The sequence below is a fragment of the Semicossyphus pulcher genome, unplaced genomic scaffold, assembly GCF_022749685.1.
Source record: "Semicossyphus pulcher isolate SPU_LCO1_2020_fin unplaced genomic scaffold, fSemPul1.0.p SCAF_12, whole genome shotgun sequence".
NCBI classification, from domain to species: Eukaryota; Metazoa; Chordata; class Actinopteri; order Labriformes; family Labridae; genus Semicossyphus; species Semicossyphus pulcher.
The window spans coordinates 6,960,866-6,977,243 of record NW_027211626.1 but is presented as its reverse complement, the minus strand read 5'-3'; the positions used below and the strand labels follow the sequence as shown (position 1 = coordinate 6,977,243).

The 16,378-nt window shown below is 44.0% G+C and overlaps 1 protein-coding gene across 4 annotated transcripts in view; it reads right to left on the bottom strand.

The window, feature by feature from the left end:
* slit1a (slit homolog 1a (Drosophila)) overlaps positions 1–16,378 on the bottom strand; it is a 110,217-nt gene that overhangs the window by 17,127 nt on the left and 76,712 nt on the right. For 2 of the 4 annotated variants that reach the window (XM_069658164.1, XM_069658166.1), the window contains 11 exons: positions 15,725–15,796; positions 10,782–10,853; positions 10,615–10,686; positions 10,220–10,363; positions 9,036–9,199; positions 8,072–8,095; positions 2,586–2,730; positions 2,274–2,348; positions 2,054–2,197; positions 1,824–1,967; positions 1,569–1,735 (listed from right to left, as the gene is read on the bottom strand). In XM_069658164.1, the coding sequence (XP_069514265.1) occupies positions 1,569–1,735; positions 1,824–1,967; positions 2,054–2,197; positions 2,274–2,348; positions 2,586–2,730; positions 8,072–8,095; positions 9,036–9,199; positions 10,220–10,363; positions 10,615–10,686; positions 10,782–10,853; positions 15,725–15,796 (1,223 nt within the window). The remainder of the gene's footprint in view (positions 1–1,568; positions 1,736–1,823; positions 1,968–2,053; positions 2,198–2,273; positions 2,349–2,585; positions 2,731–8,071; positions 8,096–9,035; positions 9,200–10,219; positions 10,364–10,614; positions 10,687–10,781; positions 10,854–15,724; positions 15,797–16,378) is intronic. The other 2 variants (XM_069658165.1, XM_069658167.1) reach the window with 1 other exon arrangement.

Genomic DNA, 16,378 nt, shown 5'->3' with positions numbered 1-16,378 from the left:
CGACCAGCAGCTTAAGAACTGCTGAGTGGCAATCTATTCCGTAAACAAAGGAGTCGCACAATAGCGGCCATTATTTAAGATGATCTCAGACACTTCAAGCGGCTCTTGCTCGTGACGTATGGCGGAGGAGAGTGCGGTTAAGATCTTCATCAGTCAGACGCAGACAGGTTAGTTTCGCACACCGTGGAGGTTATCTGCTGTATTGAAGATGTTTATCTGCTTTCAAAGAGACGGATGGCTTCATTTAAAGTGCAGAAGCGGCGACAAAAGTTTAGATACGGTCTAAATAAGAACAGACAAAGAAAGGAGCTGAGAGGAAGTCATGTGTCCTGGCAGTGTGGGGGGAGTCTTCTCAGCTCAGCAATAAGAGCCTCTCAAACAACTCTTCATTTAGTAGCACTCTATGTTATAATTCAGTCATGTTTTTAGAGATGTTTTCCTTCATGATACAGATTGTGATACCTAGACTACCTCCGCTATTGGTGGAAAAACACTGATTGTTGAGCTAGTTAGAAATATTACTCTCTTTGCTAGCAGGGGAAGTTGTTATTTGTCACATGATGATATACCTGAATAAGGTCCATAATTAAGGGGCTACTAAGTTATGGTATCAGACTGCTGCATTGTCATTCTAACCGATACCTTGTACCACTTTTTAGGCAGGGTCGGAGGCGGATACTGATTCTGGAAACAATAACTCTAGTCTGTAATTAGCATGTGTGCTTAAAGCTCCTGTGAGGAGTTTTTCACTGGTTATGAAACAGACTGAAATTAATTCTGATTACTCTATATGACCTACAAAAGCGAACCAGACCATCAGCGACAAGATTGATTATTTTTGTATAGTTATTTTTAATGCCTGAAACTGCTAGCGGGGGGGTAGGTGTCAGACGAAGCGGTTAACAGCTCGCTGCCTTTGTTTAAAAATTTTAAGCGAGTGGTATATGACTGTTAAAGAAAGCAGGAAGAGATTATTTGTTAAAAACCACAACTTAAGCATGAACAGGACAAGATCTTTATAGCGATCAGAGGTACGACTTTGTCCACAGGGGGCGCCACAATCAACACAAACTGAAAGTTCCTCACAGGCGCTTTAAATTATTATATGATAATAATTAAAAATATCAAATGTTACAAGAAATGTGTTTTTCTTACATGAAATTGCAAGGTTCTTCATCGTTGACATGAGAATATCCAGTCAAATTGATGATTAAAAATCTGGGTATGTCAATAATAACTACTCTACAAAAATAAAACAATATGTAAAATACAGTTGTTAATAAATATTTACAAAACTCAGGATGCACTTATATATTTAATTTCATTTTTAAGATATTATATGACAGAATAACCTCTGCTATGTTTTAAAATGTTATATGTTGTAATGTGTTTTCTCCCTGCAATTTAAATGTGTTCAAGGCAGGAGGGATGGAACTGGGGGTCTCACAATACTTGGCTGTTAATGCCATCACCAGTGAGAATTATACAATCTTATTTTACAGATATAGGATCATCCTTTTATTACACATTTTATTTCTTCACACTCTCAGACAGTTGGTACCACCCACCTTCCTCACAGCGGAAGTCAGGCAGAGCCACATCCTGCAGCGGGATCTCCTTCAGGAAGCCCGGACGCTGACAGCGAGGGTTACCTGTCACTATCTTCTTGCTCCTCAGCCAATCACCGAGCCAGGCCAGCCGGCAGTCGCAGTTAAAGGAGTTGGCCAAGAGGTTACTGGGAGAAAGAAAGAGAGGATGTAAGAGCATTGAAACTTGACGGTTGAAGGCAGGTGTGTGTGTGTGTGTATGCGTGTGGGTCTCACAGGGTGGAGAGAGTCTGCAGGGTGTCGAAGGCTCCGGGAGTGATGGTGGTCAGCTGGTTGTCGTACAGAGACAGCAGACGGACGTTGTGCAGCCCTGTGAAGCTGTCGTTGTGCACACAGCTGATCTTGTTGTTCCTCAGCATCCTAAATAGAAAAAGTAATGAGCCACTTCAGCCTCAAAGCCAAATATAGTATCTGATTGTGTGTTTGCGTGTTTGTGCATCACTCACAGCATGCGCAGTCCCTCCAGGCCACGGAACATCCCGCTTCGGACCGAGTCGATCTGATTGGCTGTGAGGTGGAGCTCATTGACAGATGAAGCACCTTCAAATGCGCCATCTTCGATCTCTGTGATCTTGTTGTTGCTGAGGTTTCTGTGGGGGAAAGAATCCTGTCAGAAAAGTGAAGGGAGTACAATTTACAGAGAAGTAAAACCAAAGTTTCACTCACATTTTCTTCAGCTGGGAGAGGCTCTTAAAAACTCCAGTTGCCTCCAGGGTGGTGATGTCGTTGTTGTTAAGGCGGCTGGAGGGAAACAGTTAAAAAAAGTTTAACCAGACAAGCAAACAAGTCTATTTAATCTTCTCTTCTCTCTTTGGCAAATCTAAAACCTAGCATTAGCTATGAGCTAAAACCAAAGAGGAAATTGCCGCCAAGAGTTCATCCCTTTCTCCTCCCCACTACTTTTTATACTTTCTCTGCTAACTCCAACGTTTCTTTTATCTCTTCCTGCAAGCACAAACTTTTTCCCTGATTCCTTACAGTTCACTGGTGGATGCAGGGATGTGCTCGGGGACCTTGGTGAGCTTCAGGTTGGAGCAGTCGACTACATTGGACTCGCAGCGACACTTGGGAGGACACACTGGATCGCTGTTGCAGGCGTTATTCAGACGGGTGTCCTCGGTACCTGAGCAGGAGAAAAGTATAAAAAATATCCTCATTTAACACTTTCATATACCAACACGTGCACTTTACTTTCCCGTGACGCAGTTAGTCACGCATTCGCAGCCAGGACTTTTTCCTGTTGTGACCTAAAAAGGCGGCTTCCCCACCAAATTGTTCACCTTAGGCGCCCTTAAGAACATGCTGCAGCTCTCCTACCATTCATGGGAGGGATGAATGGGTGAGGGCGAGGGGGCGGAAGGTAGGAGCGAGGGTGAGTTATTTTAGAGAGGTGATGGAGTGGGAGCAGTGGGGTGAAAAGAACAGTAGCAGGGGAGATTGAGATAGGGATGCCAAAGAGGATTTGGACTGCCAGCATCAGTGAAGCAGAGGACCCAAGAGAGAGAGAGGACGAAGTTGAAATGATGCACAGGAAGCATTTGTAGACAGGTGGGTTTGAAGGAGAGGAGAGGAGAGGGAGGAAGTATGAAAGGAGGGCACGAGGGACGCAAAGGCATGCAGGAAGGAAACAGCAGAGAGAAGAGAAGACAGAGGAGACAGAAATGAAAGGTGAATTGTGGAGGGAGACATCTGTCCTGAAAGAGGAAGAGCAAGATTGAGGCAGCGAGGGGAGTGTGGGACGTTTTCCTGCACCTCCTCCGACTATGAATAGACGTTACGTGCCAAAAAGCGTGCTGCCAGTTACATCATGGCTGCTCAATAATGGAGCAGCAGTGGGAGCCACTTAGAACAGTGTGTGTGTCTCTGTGAGGGTGTGTATTGTGTCTGTGTATATATGTGCTTATATGTGCGTGTGGAGTTTTTGTGTGTGCATTTGTTCCATTTAGAGGGAACAAGTCAGCGTTTGCTGTTAGGATTTCGTTTTGAGTTCCCTTTTTTGCATGCTCACATCGCTGCAGCTCGCTGCCTGAGGTTTGGAGATTACGTCAGCGGGACACTGTCGGGCACCCAGACCCATAGACTGTAGAAAGAAGTGGAAGAAGTCACCGTGACGTCACCTATGAGTTTAAGAACTCCCGTTCTGAAGCCTTTAGTTTGGCATTTGGCGTCCCCATCTTCATTTTTTGGAACCAGATGGGATCATATTTGCACGACAGGGGGGATACACATTGTTGCGTCGCTGTCCTGGTTGGCAGTTTGCAGCAACTGGTAGCAAGCCACAACCTTAATATGCATAGCTGTATTGTTGATTTTACTCTAAATGGGACAGTTTTTTACTAAATTAACATAATATGGCGCAGGTTTAGCTCAGCGGTTAAATCTGCGGCTATATACAGAGGCTATAGTCCTCGATGCGGCGGCCCCATCTCCCGCCGTCGGCCCTTTGCCGCGTGTCATCCCCACTCTCTTTCCTTGTTTCAAACACTATCCTCTGTCCTCTCTCAATAAAGGCATGAAAGGCCCAAAAAATTATCTTTAAAAAACATGAACATCATTCTTTATGGAAGAAGACTTGAAGTAGCGATTGAGGCCATAAACTTAGCAGGCTTGGGGAGTAACAGAATAATAGTAAGGGCGTAATTAGGATACAAAAAAAGGTACATAAAACAGATACATCTATTAAAAATGGGGATTACTAGCAGGACTACAATTTTTAAATGAAGACAATATAATACCAAAGATGCTCTATAACCGCCAGCGTCTCATTTCTAAACCGTCCGTCTCTGATAATACCACGCACCGCCATGCACACTATACGACACTTCACGACACACAAGTCTCACAACACCGCTCCTCAAAGTTGCCGTCACAGTCTGTGGTTGCCATGGCAACTGTGGTGAAAAAAAAGCTTTTACTGGGTGCAAAATTTCACCATCATTTTGTCTTCAAAGGAGAAAATGGGAAACTTGTAAGGTAAGACCAACCGCTAATGTCAGCTCCGTCTTCTTCTACTACTGAAAAATAGTTTGTGACTCTGGTGACGGCCGCGGCCGGGATGGTGTGAGTAAAAACAAAAGCCCCAGACTGGAATAAGTTTATGGCAGTTTACTTGAAGTTTGAGTGTGAAGTAGTGTGACTAGCATTCTTAACAAATCACATTTAAATGCGCATAATTACCGCTATTAATTTTAAACTGGCATTCGTGCATTACAATAGTATTGAAATCAATTTTCTCTCGTCTTAATTTGCATACATTTTTGGGAAGAAACCCTCCCAACCCTGCTCATGAGGGAAATGTTTACTGAGGTAATAAATGAACTGAGAGCAGACTTCTTTCTGCAACCAGTGGAGTCGCCCCCTGCTGGCCAATAGAGAGAATGCAGGTTTAACACACTTTGCTGTATTTTTGAAACTAGGGGCTATGTTTAATTCTTACATGCCGTCTGTGCCAAGACTTCAATCATAAGCAGGAAAACCTCAAACAACCAGGACTGACTCCAACAGTTTAGTATCAAAAATCTGTCTAAACAAATTTAAAACCATAACCTAACCCCGAAACCTCATTGTTGACTTTATTAGACTTCACTTGGATGATGAAAGAGTGAACTGCTTTCGCAAAAACGACTTCCTCTGGCAGCCTCAGCAAAGACTTTTTCTGAAGCTGTGTCACTTCTCAGAGTAGACACAGCAAAGCAGGTCATTAAGGAACTTTCCCTCGCTAGGCCAGACAACAGGAAGAAGGCATTTCCTGCTTCAGAGGAAGCAATGAAAGTACAGCACGGAGCTTTGATCTCGAGGATGTAGGGGAGCCAGGGGATGTTTCGTGAGCCTGAGTCATCGGCGGCGTCACGAGTGCGTGGAGGCGACACTTTTACTGTCAGCAGATTTAAATAAAACTGGAGAAAAACAGAGAAGAATGAGGTTTTTCCTTCTCTGAGGCGAAAAGTGACTCATCGCTGGAGTTGTAGAAGTTCTCATAATTCCCTGCAGCTTGGTTCCTCGTTATCAATGTATAACGGAATTCCCATGCTGTCAGCGATTGTGCGTGCGTGCGTGTGTTGAGTGCATGGGTGTGAGTATTGTGGAGGCTTTTATTGTTATCATTCAGGGAGGCTGAAATTCTCATTAATCACATTTGGCTTTGATCTTCCCTCTGCTTACATACTACTCCCATTTGTTCTCTAAGCCAGAGAAGAGCTTTATCTCAGCTTAGCACACAAAGACACATTAATTTACACACACTCACGCAGGCACAGACACTGAATCACACAAGCATCCGCGCCACAGAAACACACACAGACAAAGTTCGACACACATCGCTGCTCCTCCTAGTTATTTTCTTGGAAGTGCTCTTGTTAAGAGGTCCGGAAACATCCGCTGATAGGAATCTGGGTCCTCTGGTGGGCTTTATTTTCTTTAGCTTTTCCTGATAGAAAGGACACACTCTCCTTCCCCTCTGTCCTCCTCTCCCTCCCTCCTTTTCTGCCCCTCTCGGTGAGTGACTGTCTGTGCTCATGCCAAAGCAAAGAGCCACTTCCTCTTGAATCTATCTGCTGAGACTGTTAGGAAAACACGGCTGAGGAGAAACAGACGCTCACACGCGTATATCACATTAAAATGCACACAGAGGTACAGTCACTCGTAGGCCCAATTAGCTGTTTCAGCTCTTCTTACGAGCCAAAATGTTTTTTTCCTGTACAGACTTTACCCCCTGTAGTTCATCACATTAAAAGATGATTCCTGTTTATTACAACTTAAGTCTTTTGTAGTTTTGGCTGTGAGCAAATATGGAGGTAAAACGTCGGAAATGTTGTTTACGATCCCTCATCCAGGAAAACTGTTGGCAAGTATTCACCATAGCAGACATTTCCCTCTGGGTGGGAATCTCAAAGGCTGTTACAGACTGTGTCCCAATTCAGGGGCTGCATCTTCTGAAGGACGTATTAGAAGGCCGACAGCGGCGTGTCGAAGGCTGTTTCATTTGAAGGCTCCTTCAGATGCGGCCCACAGATGCAGATACGTCGGGTGCATCATTCACGGCCCAGTGTATCCCGGGGGGGAACGAGATGGCGGACTCTCAAACAGCCGAGGGATACGCTTTAAATGTAAAAGTTTTTGGTTTTAACTAAATCGAATAGCTAGCAATACAAATGTAAGGGGCCTTGAAACAAATTATCTTTAAAATAATAGGCTGAGTTACCTGACGTTAGTTATGATAGCTAGTTAGCCAGCTAGCTACCTGTTGCTAGGCGACAGAAGCGGCATTTGGTTACACAAGGGTAAGGGCCGGAACAGCTGGTGACGTAAACCGGAAATTCTCAATAAGACGGTCTCATTTCAGTTCGGCTTTAACAGCCTACGCAGGCTACAAATGACTCATCCTTCGTAGACGGCATCCTTCGAAGGATGACCCCCGAATAGAGACACAGCTATAATGTTGCACTGCTGTGTTCCAGGTTTGCAGGTCTTATTTAAGGAACCTTATATTCATAGTTTCATCGCCTCTTGAATGATGAGCAACTGAAAAGACGATCAAATGTGATAATCCGGAGAGACATTGGGCCAAATTTCAAGACAAAACGAGATTTCGATTACCATTAGGTGATGCATCAGCTAGCATTGAAGCTGTAAAATCTTAGCTAATATTACTGTTAGACAACAGCTAATAAAAGAACCAGGTTAGCATTCATAACATACATTTCTAGCTAACATTAGCGTTAGCAAGGGAAATACGCCTTTCCTATTGTTTTGTGTAGAACTATCAAATTGTAGTGTTAGCTAGCAAATGGTTTAATGCTAATATTAGCTGTTGTTTAAAGGTAGCTAACAGGTTATCCAATATGTTCTGTTACCTTGAAATACAGCCCAATATCCCTCCATGTTTGCTCTATATATTGTGTTTTCAGTTGCTGATCAATCAGAAGACGTAATGTGATAACATTTAATCAGATTTTTACAATTATATGTTTGACAAACCAGGAACACTGCGGGGAAACATTATAACAGCATTTGAGCCTCCCTACCAGAGTGTGAGAAAAATGGCCGCCATGCGAAGATGGCAAATGGAAAGTAGAGTTTAACTAGGAATTTGGTTTACATGTAAACATTGGCAGTTTCTCTTGTGCCTTCTCTCCCACATGACTTTTCCTAACCTGTGGCTTTGTTTAATATGATTATCTGCATGCTCGTGTGTCTTGCCCCGTCGTCTGCCTTATTTTTAGCAGCATGTTCCATGCTCTCAGCAATAAACTTCCTAAATTAAAGGTTATTATTTCCGAAAGGAATGATGGCACAACTAAAAAACAAGACCCAAGTTGTAATAAAATCAAATTATCCTTTAACTGATGGGAGAATTTGATTTAAATGAACTGTAAGTAATGGAAAAAATGATGTCGCTACATGGCTGCGGTTGGATAATTAAAGAGGAAGAAAATGATAGGTGTGAACATTTACAAGCCACTCACCTGGGATGAAGTACTGCTCTTTGGCTGTGATGGAGAAAAGAAAAAGGGGACGGATGTCAGTGAGACCAGTCTGATCCGCATAGCTGTGGTGATGCTATGCTTCAGAACAGTCATATATAGAGCTTATATATGACGACACATGACTCAAGGCATATGACAGTTAAACAGAGAAGCCTGGGACTGTCTCTGTGCATGGCAATGTGGAGAAACTGGCAACGATGTTAAAGGGTAGTAAATATTTGGCTGTTGCTAAGGAAGAGTGACATGAGGGGAAAGAAGGAGACAGTGAAAAAGAAAGAAAAAAGACAAAAAAGGAGGAGAGAAGAAGAGAAAAACACATGGGCTGCCTTCTTCATCTGGTCGAGCCCAACAAATGAGGCTATAAAGAAGTGTGAAACCTCAGCGCTGCAGAGTGCCAGACAGCGTAGCACAGTGCATAAACACAATAGTGGGCACAGAGTGGAGGGAGTGGGCTTGGGTAGTGCAGTGCAGTGGAGTAAGAGGGGTGATGGAAACCTGAGCCTGGCAGAGAGCAATGAGCTGGGAGATGGAGGGGAGCCTGAGATTGGCAGAGGGCAGAGGAACGGAGGGCACGCACAGAAACTTTAACCCTCATACCAGCCTGGACTGGTGATCTCAGCTCACTGCGGTTTAAAGTGAAACCAGACTCACAGGTAATATGGAGATGAAAAGGAGAAACAGCGAACGATCCCTCCTCCAAGTTCATCTGGGGGGAGATATTGATTGAGGAGCACCGGCACGGCAAATGATAGGCAGAAGAAAACCTTGTGCCTGGAATGATCACTCATTAAATGTGGAGGGAACAATGCAGAGATAATAGCCACTCCCGGCGGAGAGAAGGAGAGAAGGTAAGAGAGCGGTGAGAGACAAGTGGAGTAGAAACAACAAAGCCTGTCTGAGAGATAGAGAGCCCAGGAGAAGAGATGCGGAGCCAGCGGCCTACCGGAGCAGCGGAACTTCTTGCTCTTGATCTGTCCAATACGTTTGTTTGCGAGTCGGCGAGGGCTGGCGCAGCGGGCGCCGCTGGTCTCGATGGGGTTGGAGCGCAGGTAGTCGGCCAGCCACTTCAGATTACAGTCACAGATAAATGGGTTCTGGGCCAAGTGGCTGGAAAACAGAGAGGGAGGGGAAGAGGTGGATTGGAAAGAAGAAGGGGAAAAGGTACAACAAGGAAGAAAGGGAAGAAACTATAAGAGAGGGAAACAAACATGAAAACTGAGGGACCACAGGCCAAATGTTTAAAATGACAGGTAGTGTATTTATATGTTTCTAGGTGCTTATTGTTGAAGTTGTATCTGTAGTCATCCATCTTTTCTTTGTTTGTTCAGCCACAGTAGATTACTGTTTATTTGCAACACCTACAGAGACTGGACAAGCAGCCGCTTAGCTCCGCCTACCCTCTCTGGCAGACCAACCACTGCTGGCTGATGGAAAACGCGTCACTAATCTTCCAGATTTTCACTTTAATATCAACGTATTGGATTTAACCATCTCACCCAGCCCTACCACAGAGTGTGCTGTCATCCAAATTATGCCGTCAATTTGGGTATCCAGAGACTGTGGAGGGCTTGACAGTATTTTACTATCTTCCTCAGAATGCAGGCAAAACAAGAGGCTTGTTTTAGACGTAGACCCTTCAACCTAGTGAATTCTTTGTGTGCGTGTGTTTGTGCGTTCAGAGTCAAGGGGCAGCACCATCCATCAACTTCAACAGGTGTCTTGTTCGCTTGTATTTGCATACATGGTTGTCAGTGTCCTGCAGTGTGTTTCAGACACAGTGTGGGGTCTGTATCGATGACAGCGTGTGGTTAGACTTGTTTATTGGAAAAGACAGAAGGAGGCATTCATAGAGACAGAATTGGTGCTGTCTGGGTAACCGTGGTGGAAACATTGGGTGTGGTTGGTTCTGATTTTGATCTCGATCTGGCCACAGAAGCCGTGTGTGCGTCCGTGTGTTTGTGCAGATGATAGATTTACTCCCCTCTCTACCTCATGATTCCATTCCTGTGTTATTACACAGACCTGCGAGTAAACAACTCCTGTGTTGGCTCATGTTTTATGGTGACGGCTCGGTATGTGTCAGAGCATGTACAACAGTGTGTTTACGTGTGTGTGTGTTTGACTCACAGGGTCTGTATCGCTCGTAGTGAAGTGAAGGTGCCTTTGGCGAGGGTTTGGATCTTGTTGTCATAGAGCGATAGCAGCGAGAGATTCTGCAGGTCCTGGAAGGCGTTGGCACGAACGCAGTGAATCTTGTTGGCATTCAGCAACCTGAGAGGGGGGAGAAAATAAAAAAGAACGAGGGAGGAAGAAGGAGGGAAAGAGGGAGGGAAGCAGCCTGTCAGACTTTCTTTATGCATTCATTCATTATGCATTCCATGTAGAAAACTTTGCACAGGTACAAAGTTTATTTGAAGGTTATGACTCCTTTACAGAGTGGGAGTAGAGGAAGCCTGGTATTCAGTTCATGTCTGCAGAGTATCAGCAGTGTGTGTGTGTGTGTTTGTGTGTGTTCTGCTTACAGCAGTTGCAGGGCGTAGAGGCCGTCAAACACCCCCTTGGGCAGGTCGGTGATCTTATTTCCATACAGCACGCTGGGAAATCAAAACACAGACTTACTTTAGACACTGAATATGACAAGCCAGTGGATTTTTATGCACATACACAAACTTGGCTCCCGGACACTTACAGCGAGTTGAGGGAGCGCAGGCCCTGGAAGGCATCGGGAGCGATCTCGGAGATCTGGTTGTTGCTCAGGTCTCTGTGTTAGAGAAGAAGGCCACTGAATTAGAGCAGGAAATAGAGATTTGGCCATAAAGTCCTTTTCCGAACAGAAACTCTGTTTTACGGTAATACTCGGGATCCAGCTGAGAAGAAATTTCCAAGTGCACCAAAAGTCATGGAAGTGCTTCAAAAATTGTTCATGTAGATCCTTCCAGAGGATTTCTAACACATTGCTTTGGTCTTTATCATAACACCTTTTAATGTTGAGACCACCACAGCTGAACATCAGAACATTTATGATGTATATTTGCTGGTGCACTTTGGGAACATTTGCACCACTGCTTTTCTTTAAAATGTGACAGTTTCTCTGAATTAAGAAAAGAAAATGTGATTTTTTTAAGTAAGGAAGGCATGACTTAACATTAACATCATTTTTATGCTTTGAAAACTTTTCACCCAAGGTTATATTCCTGAAAACAAACCTAATTTCTATGTTTTCTTACAAGGCTCTGTGTCACGATTTTTTTTTATCACTTAAATCAACAGAAAAGAAGAATTCTTTCAAGTTTCAAAGCCCCCCTCCAGTGAAAATCATGTGTTCAACCTTGTAAACATCTCCATGTGGTGTTCTTCATGTGCTACAAGACATATCAGGGACAACATCAGCAGTCATCTCCATGGCTGGGCCTGTCTGCTTTTAAACTGCAGTGTACCGAGGACAGGCTGAACAACACCTTTTCAGATTGGCAGGTTTGAGACGTCACAAACCTGAGGAGCCAATCCCGTTAATGGACGGGGTGATGCTATGCATATCATTATGTGTAACCTATGGCAACCACCTTGGCTATGCACGAGCCAGCTGTTACCGTCATCGTAATGTTTGCAAACTCGCTACTGACTACTAACGTTAACATTACTACAACTAATTACTACATTTCAACAAGTTGCTGCTAAACGATGGCAGAGACGTGTTTTGGCGACATAGGGTGCAGTTGAAAATTTGAATAGTGGGCAGGGACGATGCAGATTCAGGAATTTTTAATGAGGGAGAAGGAGGAGATTCCTTTTACAAGGTAATTAAATGTATTTTGCAGAAAAACATATCAGACACAAATTATTATTTCAAGCAGAGCATTTTATATGTCCTAAAACATGACTGGAGCTGCTCTTTAAGTTTAAATTTTGTGCCGTGCGATTCATGATTTAAAAATGTGATAAATTTCAATAAAGTTTACTGGGGATTTTAAAAAGTCCTTTTCCTGTGGGAGGTTTGACCCCACTGCCACCTGGGCGTCGCCCTCACAGGATGGTTCGGGTGGATGTAAAGCCTCTGCTTGTCTCTTGCAAGCGAGGAGGAAGTGAATGCAGCTCGAGCTGGATGAAGATGAGTTCCAGCTCTCTCAAATACTTGATGGTGCGTCTCCTGAAGGGATTTGATGAAATGGAGCGGGTTGGAGTGTTGCAGCCAATCAAAACATTTACTTGTGTTATTTGTGGCCTATCAAGCCGCAGCAGTGAGTGTGTGCGAGTAAAAATGGGGTGCAGGGCTGAAATCCAAAGCGAAATACAGTAGGCTGCCTCTGAACATAGCGTTGTTAATAGGATCCACAGGCCTCTCCCCACAGGATAACCACTAAGCCTGTGTGTGTCTACGTGTTTATGTGTGTGTGTGTGTGTCTGTGTGAGTAAACGCAACATTAAATGAGGAACAGTGGGACAGAAAGAGAGAAAGACAGATGGAGAGGGAGAGTTAATGGAGTATGTGGACTGAACTCCAGTCGACTGGATACCTTTGAAGGAAAATCATCATGTGGTGGAGAAGAGGGATATTTTCTCATTTGGGGGTAACAGTTAAATAAGTGCCCATTTGTCTTCTTGCAAAGGACTTGAGGTTTCCTGGAAGCAAAAACGCAGGGAAGGAGCCAACATCTGCACTGGTGTGTGTCTGTAAACGCAGACACTGGTGTGTTTGTGTGTGTGTGTGTGTGTGTGTGTGTGTGTGTGTGTGGCAGCGTGAGGGGTGTTAGTGCATCCCTGTCTTAAGGAGCGGTTCATGTGTAGGTCATCCGAAGCAGGACAAGGTGAGAGAGAATGTGTGTGGTTGGCATTTAAGGAGAAGAGAGGACGCGCAGGGTCAGGAGAGGCATTGCACACATAGCTGCACACACCACAAATAAACAAACAAATACACAACAGCCTATATAAAACTTTAACTAATGCTGCCTTATAGTGAAATATTTACCTATTTTTCATCCTAAACTGGCCAGGGAAACCTACTGCTACGTATTAAACGTACATATGAACATCTGCAGAGCCCGACCCAGGGGACAGACCATGTTCATCATGATGTATCGATGCTGTCTGCACACACTGCGTGTACTGAGGCTGTTGGACCCGGGGACTCGCTGGGCCGCTGAGGGCACGCAGCCAGCTGAATCAACAGAAGCACTGCGGGTCAACACAGACATGCGGCCGCGCATTGTTGGTGCTAAATGCAGCAGCAACAGTAGCAGGTCAAGTCTGTTTGGAGGACCAGATGGAGGCGGATAAGACATTCTCACAGCTGTTAAATATGGTTTGTTTACATTCTATGAAAGACACAACATATTTTTCTCCTCTATCTTAAAGAGGGAAACCTTTTTTTCCTTATACAATTGCGAACCTCCACGGTTTGTGGCTGAATTTTTCTCTCTAAACTTAATGGCAAACCTGACGTGCTTGCTGGAAGATGGACTCCAAAAGGTTCACAGCTTTCTATTTAAAAACAAAAGCTTTTATTTGTGTAAAAGACAATTCTGAATTTCCTGTGACATCAGGGTCAGAGAGGCTACAGCTGCACAGTAGATGCTGAGTTTAGTGTTTCAGTTTGTTTATGTGTTTAGGTCTTAAATGTGTAAAATTACTGTTGAGTCTGGTTTGTAAATATAAAGTATGAAACCACATGCTTTTATATCATAGGCAATAATGAGTGAAGAACTATGACCATGTTGGTAACCATGTTGGTAACCATGTTGGTAACCATGTTTGTTAAGGACAATAATGCTGAAAAATGTTTGACGAGACGTTGACGAGCTACAAATAGATCTTTGATAATCAAAACTCTGACGACACGTATGTTTTGTTTTGATTAACGAGACGAGACGGGACTACAATGTTAGCAGTGGCTGTCAGACACTCATAATGCATATTTTCCCCCACTGTGCGTCTAATCTGGGTAGCCCAGTTGGAGACAACAGGTACCCAAAGGTGGTTGTGAACTTTCTCTGTTGACTCAGGCTTTCTGCTTCAGGCTCTGTGCGCGCTCACAGAAAAAGGGGCGTCTTACGTGTAATTTGACGCTTCTTCATCGGCCGTCTGCTTCGGTTAAATGAGAAGCGATGATGCAAAGTAATCTTTAGATGCTGCATCTTCATCGTTCTTTTACTGTGTGGATGATCTGCTGAAATTTAAAGTCTTCATTTTACCTGAAGCAAACAGGTGAAAACGAGAAGAGGAGACTGGAGGGGGGGGTCATATTTAGCCAAGAGAGAAAACGTTTTGACTAAAACCATAAGGGGGAAAAATGACTAAAACTGACGAGCATTTTTGTCTGAAGTCTAAATCTAAAATAGCTGCCAAAATGATCATTTACAAAAATGACACCGCGACTGTTTAGTGACATTTTAGATCTGATTATTTGGGGTTAAGATAAATGAGTAATTCGACTGAAGTTTTATTTATATTGACGTGAAAATTTTGACTAATAACTCACATTTTTTTTAGCTCAGCGGTTTAATCGGCAGGCCACGTACAGAGGCTACAGTCCTCGACTCCCACCCTTGGCCCTTTGCCGTGTGTCATCTCCCATTCTCTCTTCCCCCATGTCCAACACTATCCACTGTCCTCTATCAATAAAGGCGTAAATGTGAATTTACTTAATGTCAAGGGTCAACAAGATATCAGCCGCTGTATTAAGCTCAGTTCTTATAAACTACAGTCCAGTTTGTTGATAGTGATAGTTATTTGTTGAATCTGTTAAACTGCATTTGAATCTGATCTGCTCTGTTATTTTTATCCTACTTTATACATATTCTGTGTGAACAGCAAAAGTTTGCATCATATTCAATAAAAGTAATGACTCTAGACACTTACTGCAACACTTATTTAGTTAAAGGGTTTCTAACGTAGAAGCCTGACCCGGTTGAGTCCACATGGTTTACATTTTTCAAACTAAAACCACACTGAAACATTTTGAGTTGATTTTATTTTTCGTACCAATAAATATTAATTTCCCTTGAGATTTTCCTGGAGCTACGATGAGCTAGCAGCTGCTTCAGTTCTTTGTCTGCTGCGTTTTCACCTCGTGTGAACTCCAGACTGTCCCAGGAGTTGGATGATAAAACAGTGAGGAATCCTCCAGAAAGGGCAGAGAAAAACTCCCTGACCTTCCGTTTCCTCCGTCTCTCCCTGCTGCTATGTCGGTCAGGCTGGGTGGTGTTGGACTTGTGGGTTTGGCCGACTGGTGTGTGTGCTGGCCGGGTGAGCGGACAGCTGGCTGGACGGGTGAAAAACCGCTTTAACTACCAGCCGTTCACTCCCAGCGAGAGCGAAGCCTCAGCAGTCGTTCCAGCACACTCTCCGTCGCCTCAACATCATCCCAGCCGCACTTTACAGTTTGCCAACGAGGGAACAACACAGACTGGACACAACAGCAGCCAGGGGAATACCAGTGTGTGCAGCAATGGAATATGAGGGCTGTTATTATGCTCATGTAGCATCTGAGTGCTTGCTTTCCATGCCACCCCAAAGCCTGAGAACAAGCCTGTCTTCTTTAGGCACAGACAAAATAAATACTTCATGCTCAAGACCTCAACTTCTTGTTCTCATCTGTATTATTTAGCCCTGAGGTGTGTGTACTGCTGTACTTACATCCTACGCAGCTTCTTGTAGGGAGAGAAGGCTCCGGGAGGAACGGACTTAATCCCATTCTGCTCCAGACGTCTAGAGAAAGAAGAAAGACGAGCAGAGAAGAGGAGATATAATCAGTTAACCAAACAATAGACTTCTCCACAGCAACAGAGCGTAGTAATCCTCCCATTACCTCTGACCCTCGGTGATTGGCCTGATTATATTAGCGGAGAGATCTATTCCCCAGCTGTAATCGGTCCAGGCATGTCGGAGTCATAACATCCTCAGAACCAATAAACAATGTGAATAGTAAAGTGCTGTGGAAAAGGACTGCAGGGGAAATGGCTGCGTCTCAGCCTCTTGGAAGGTGTTAAAGCCTTGAACTTAAAGTAATATTTCTTCTTATAGTGTCCGGCACTTATGTTCTCATAAGAAATCAATAATGATCTCACTTGTTCTTGGGAAATTTGTCTCTATATCCTCTGGGTGTCTGCAGAGTGTACATTGAATCCCTCGCAGCGCGGTGAAATATGGCTTCTTTTAGTTTATGCTTTCCTGCGAGACAAACGGTCCTGACAAGAAAAAGGTCTCACCATAAAAAAAGTGTCAGCGTAAGAAATGGATACACAGACAGACTTAGTGGAGAACAGTCACAAACTCTAATCAGTCTCAGAT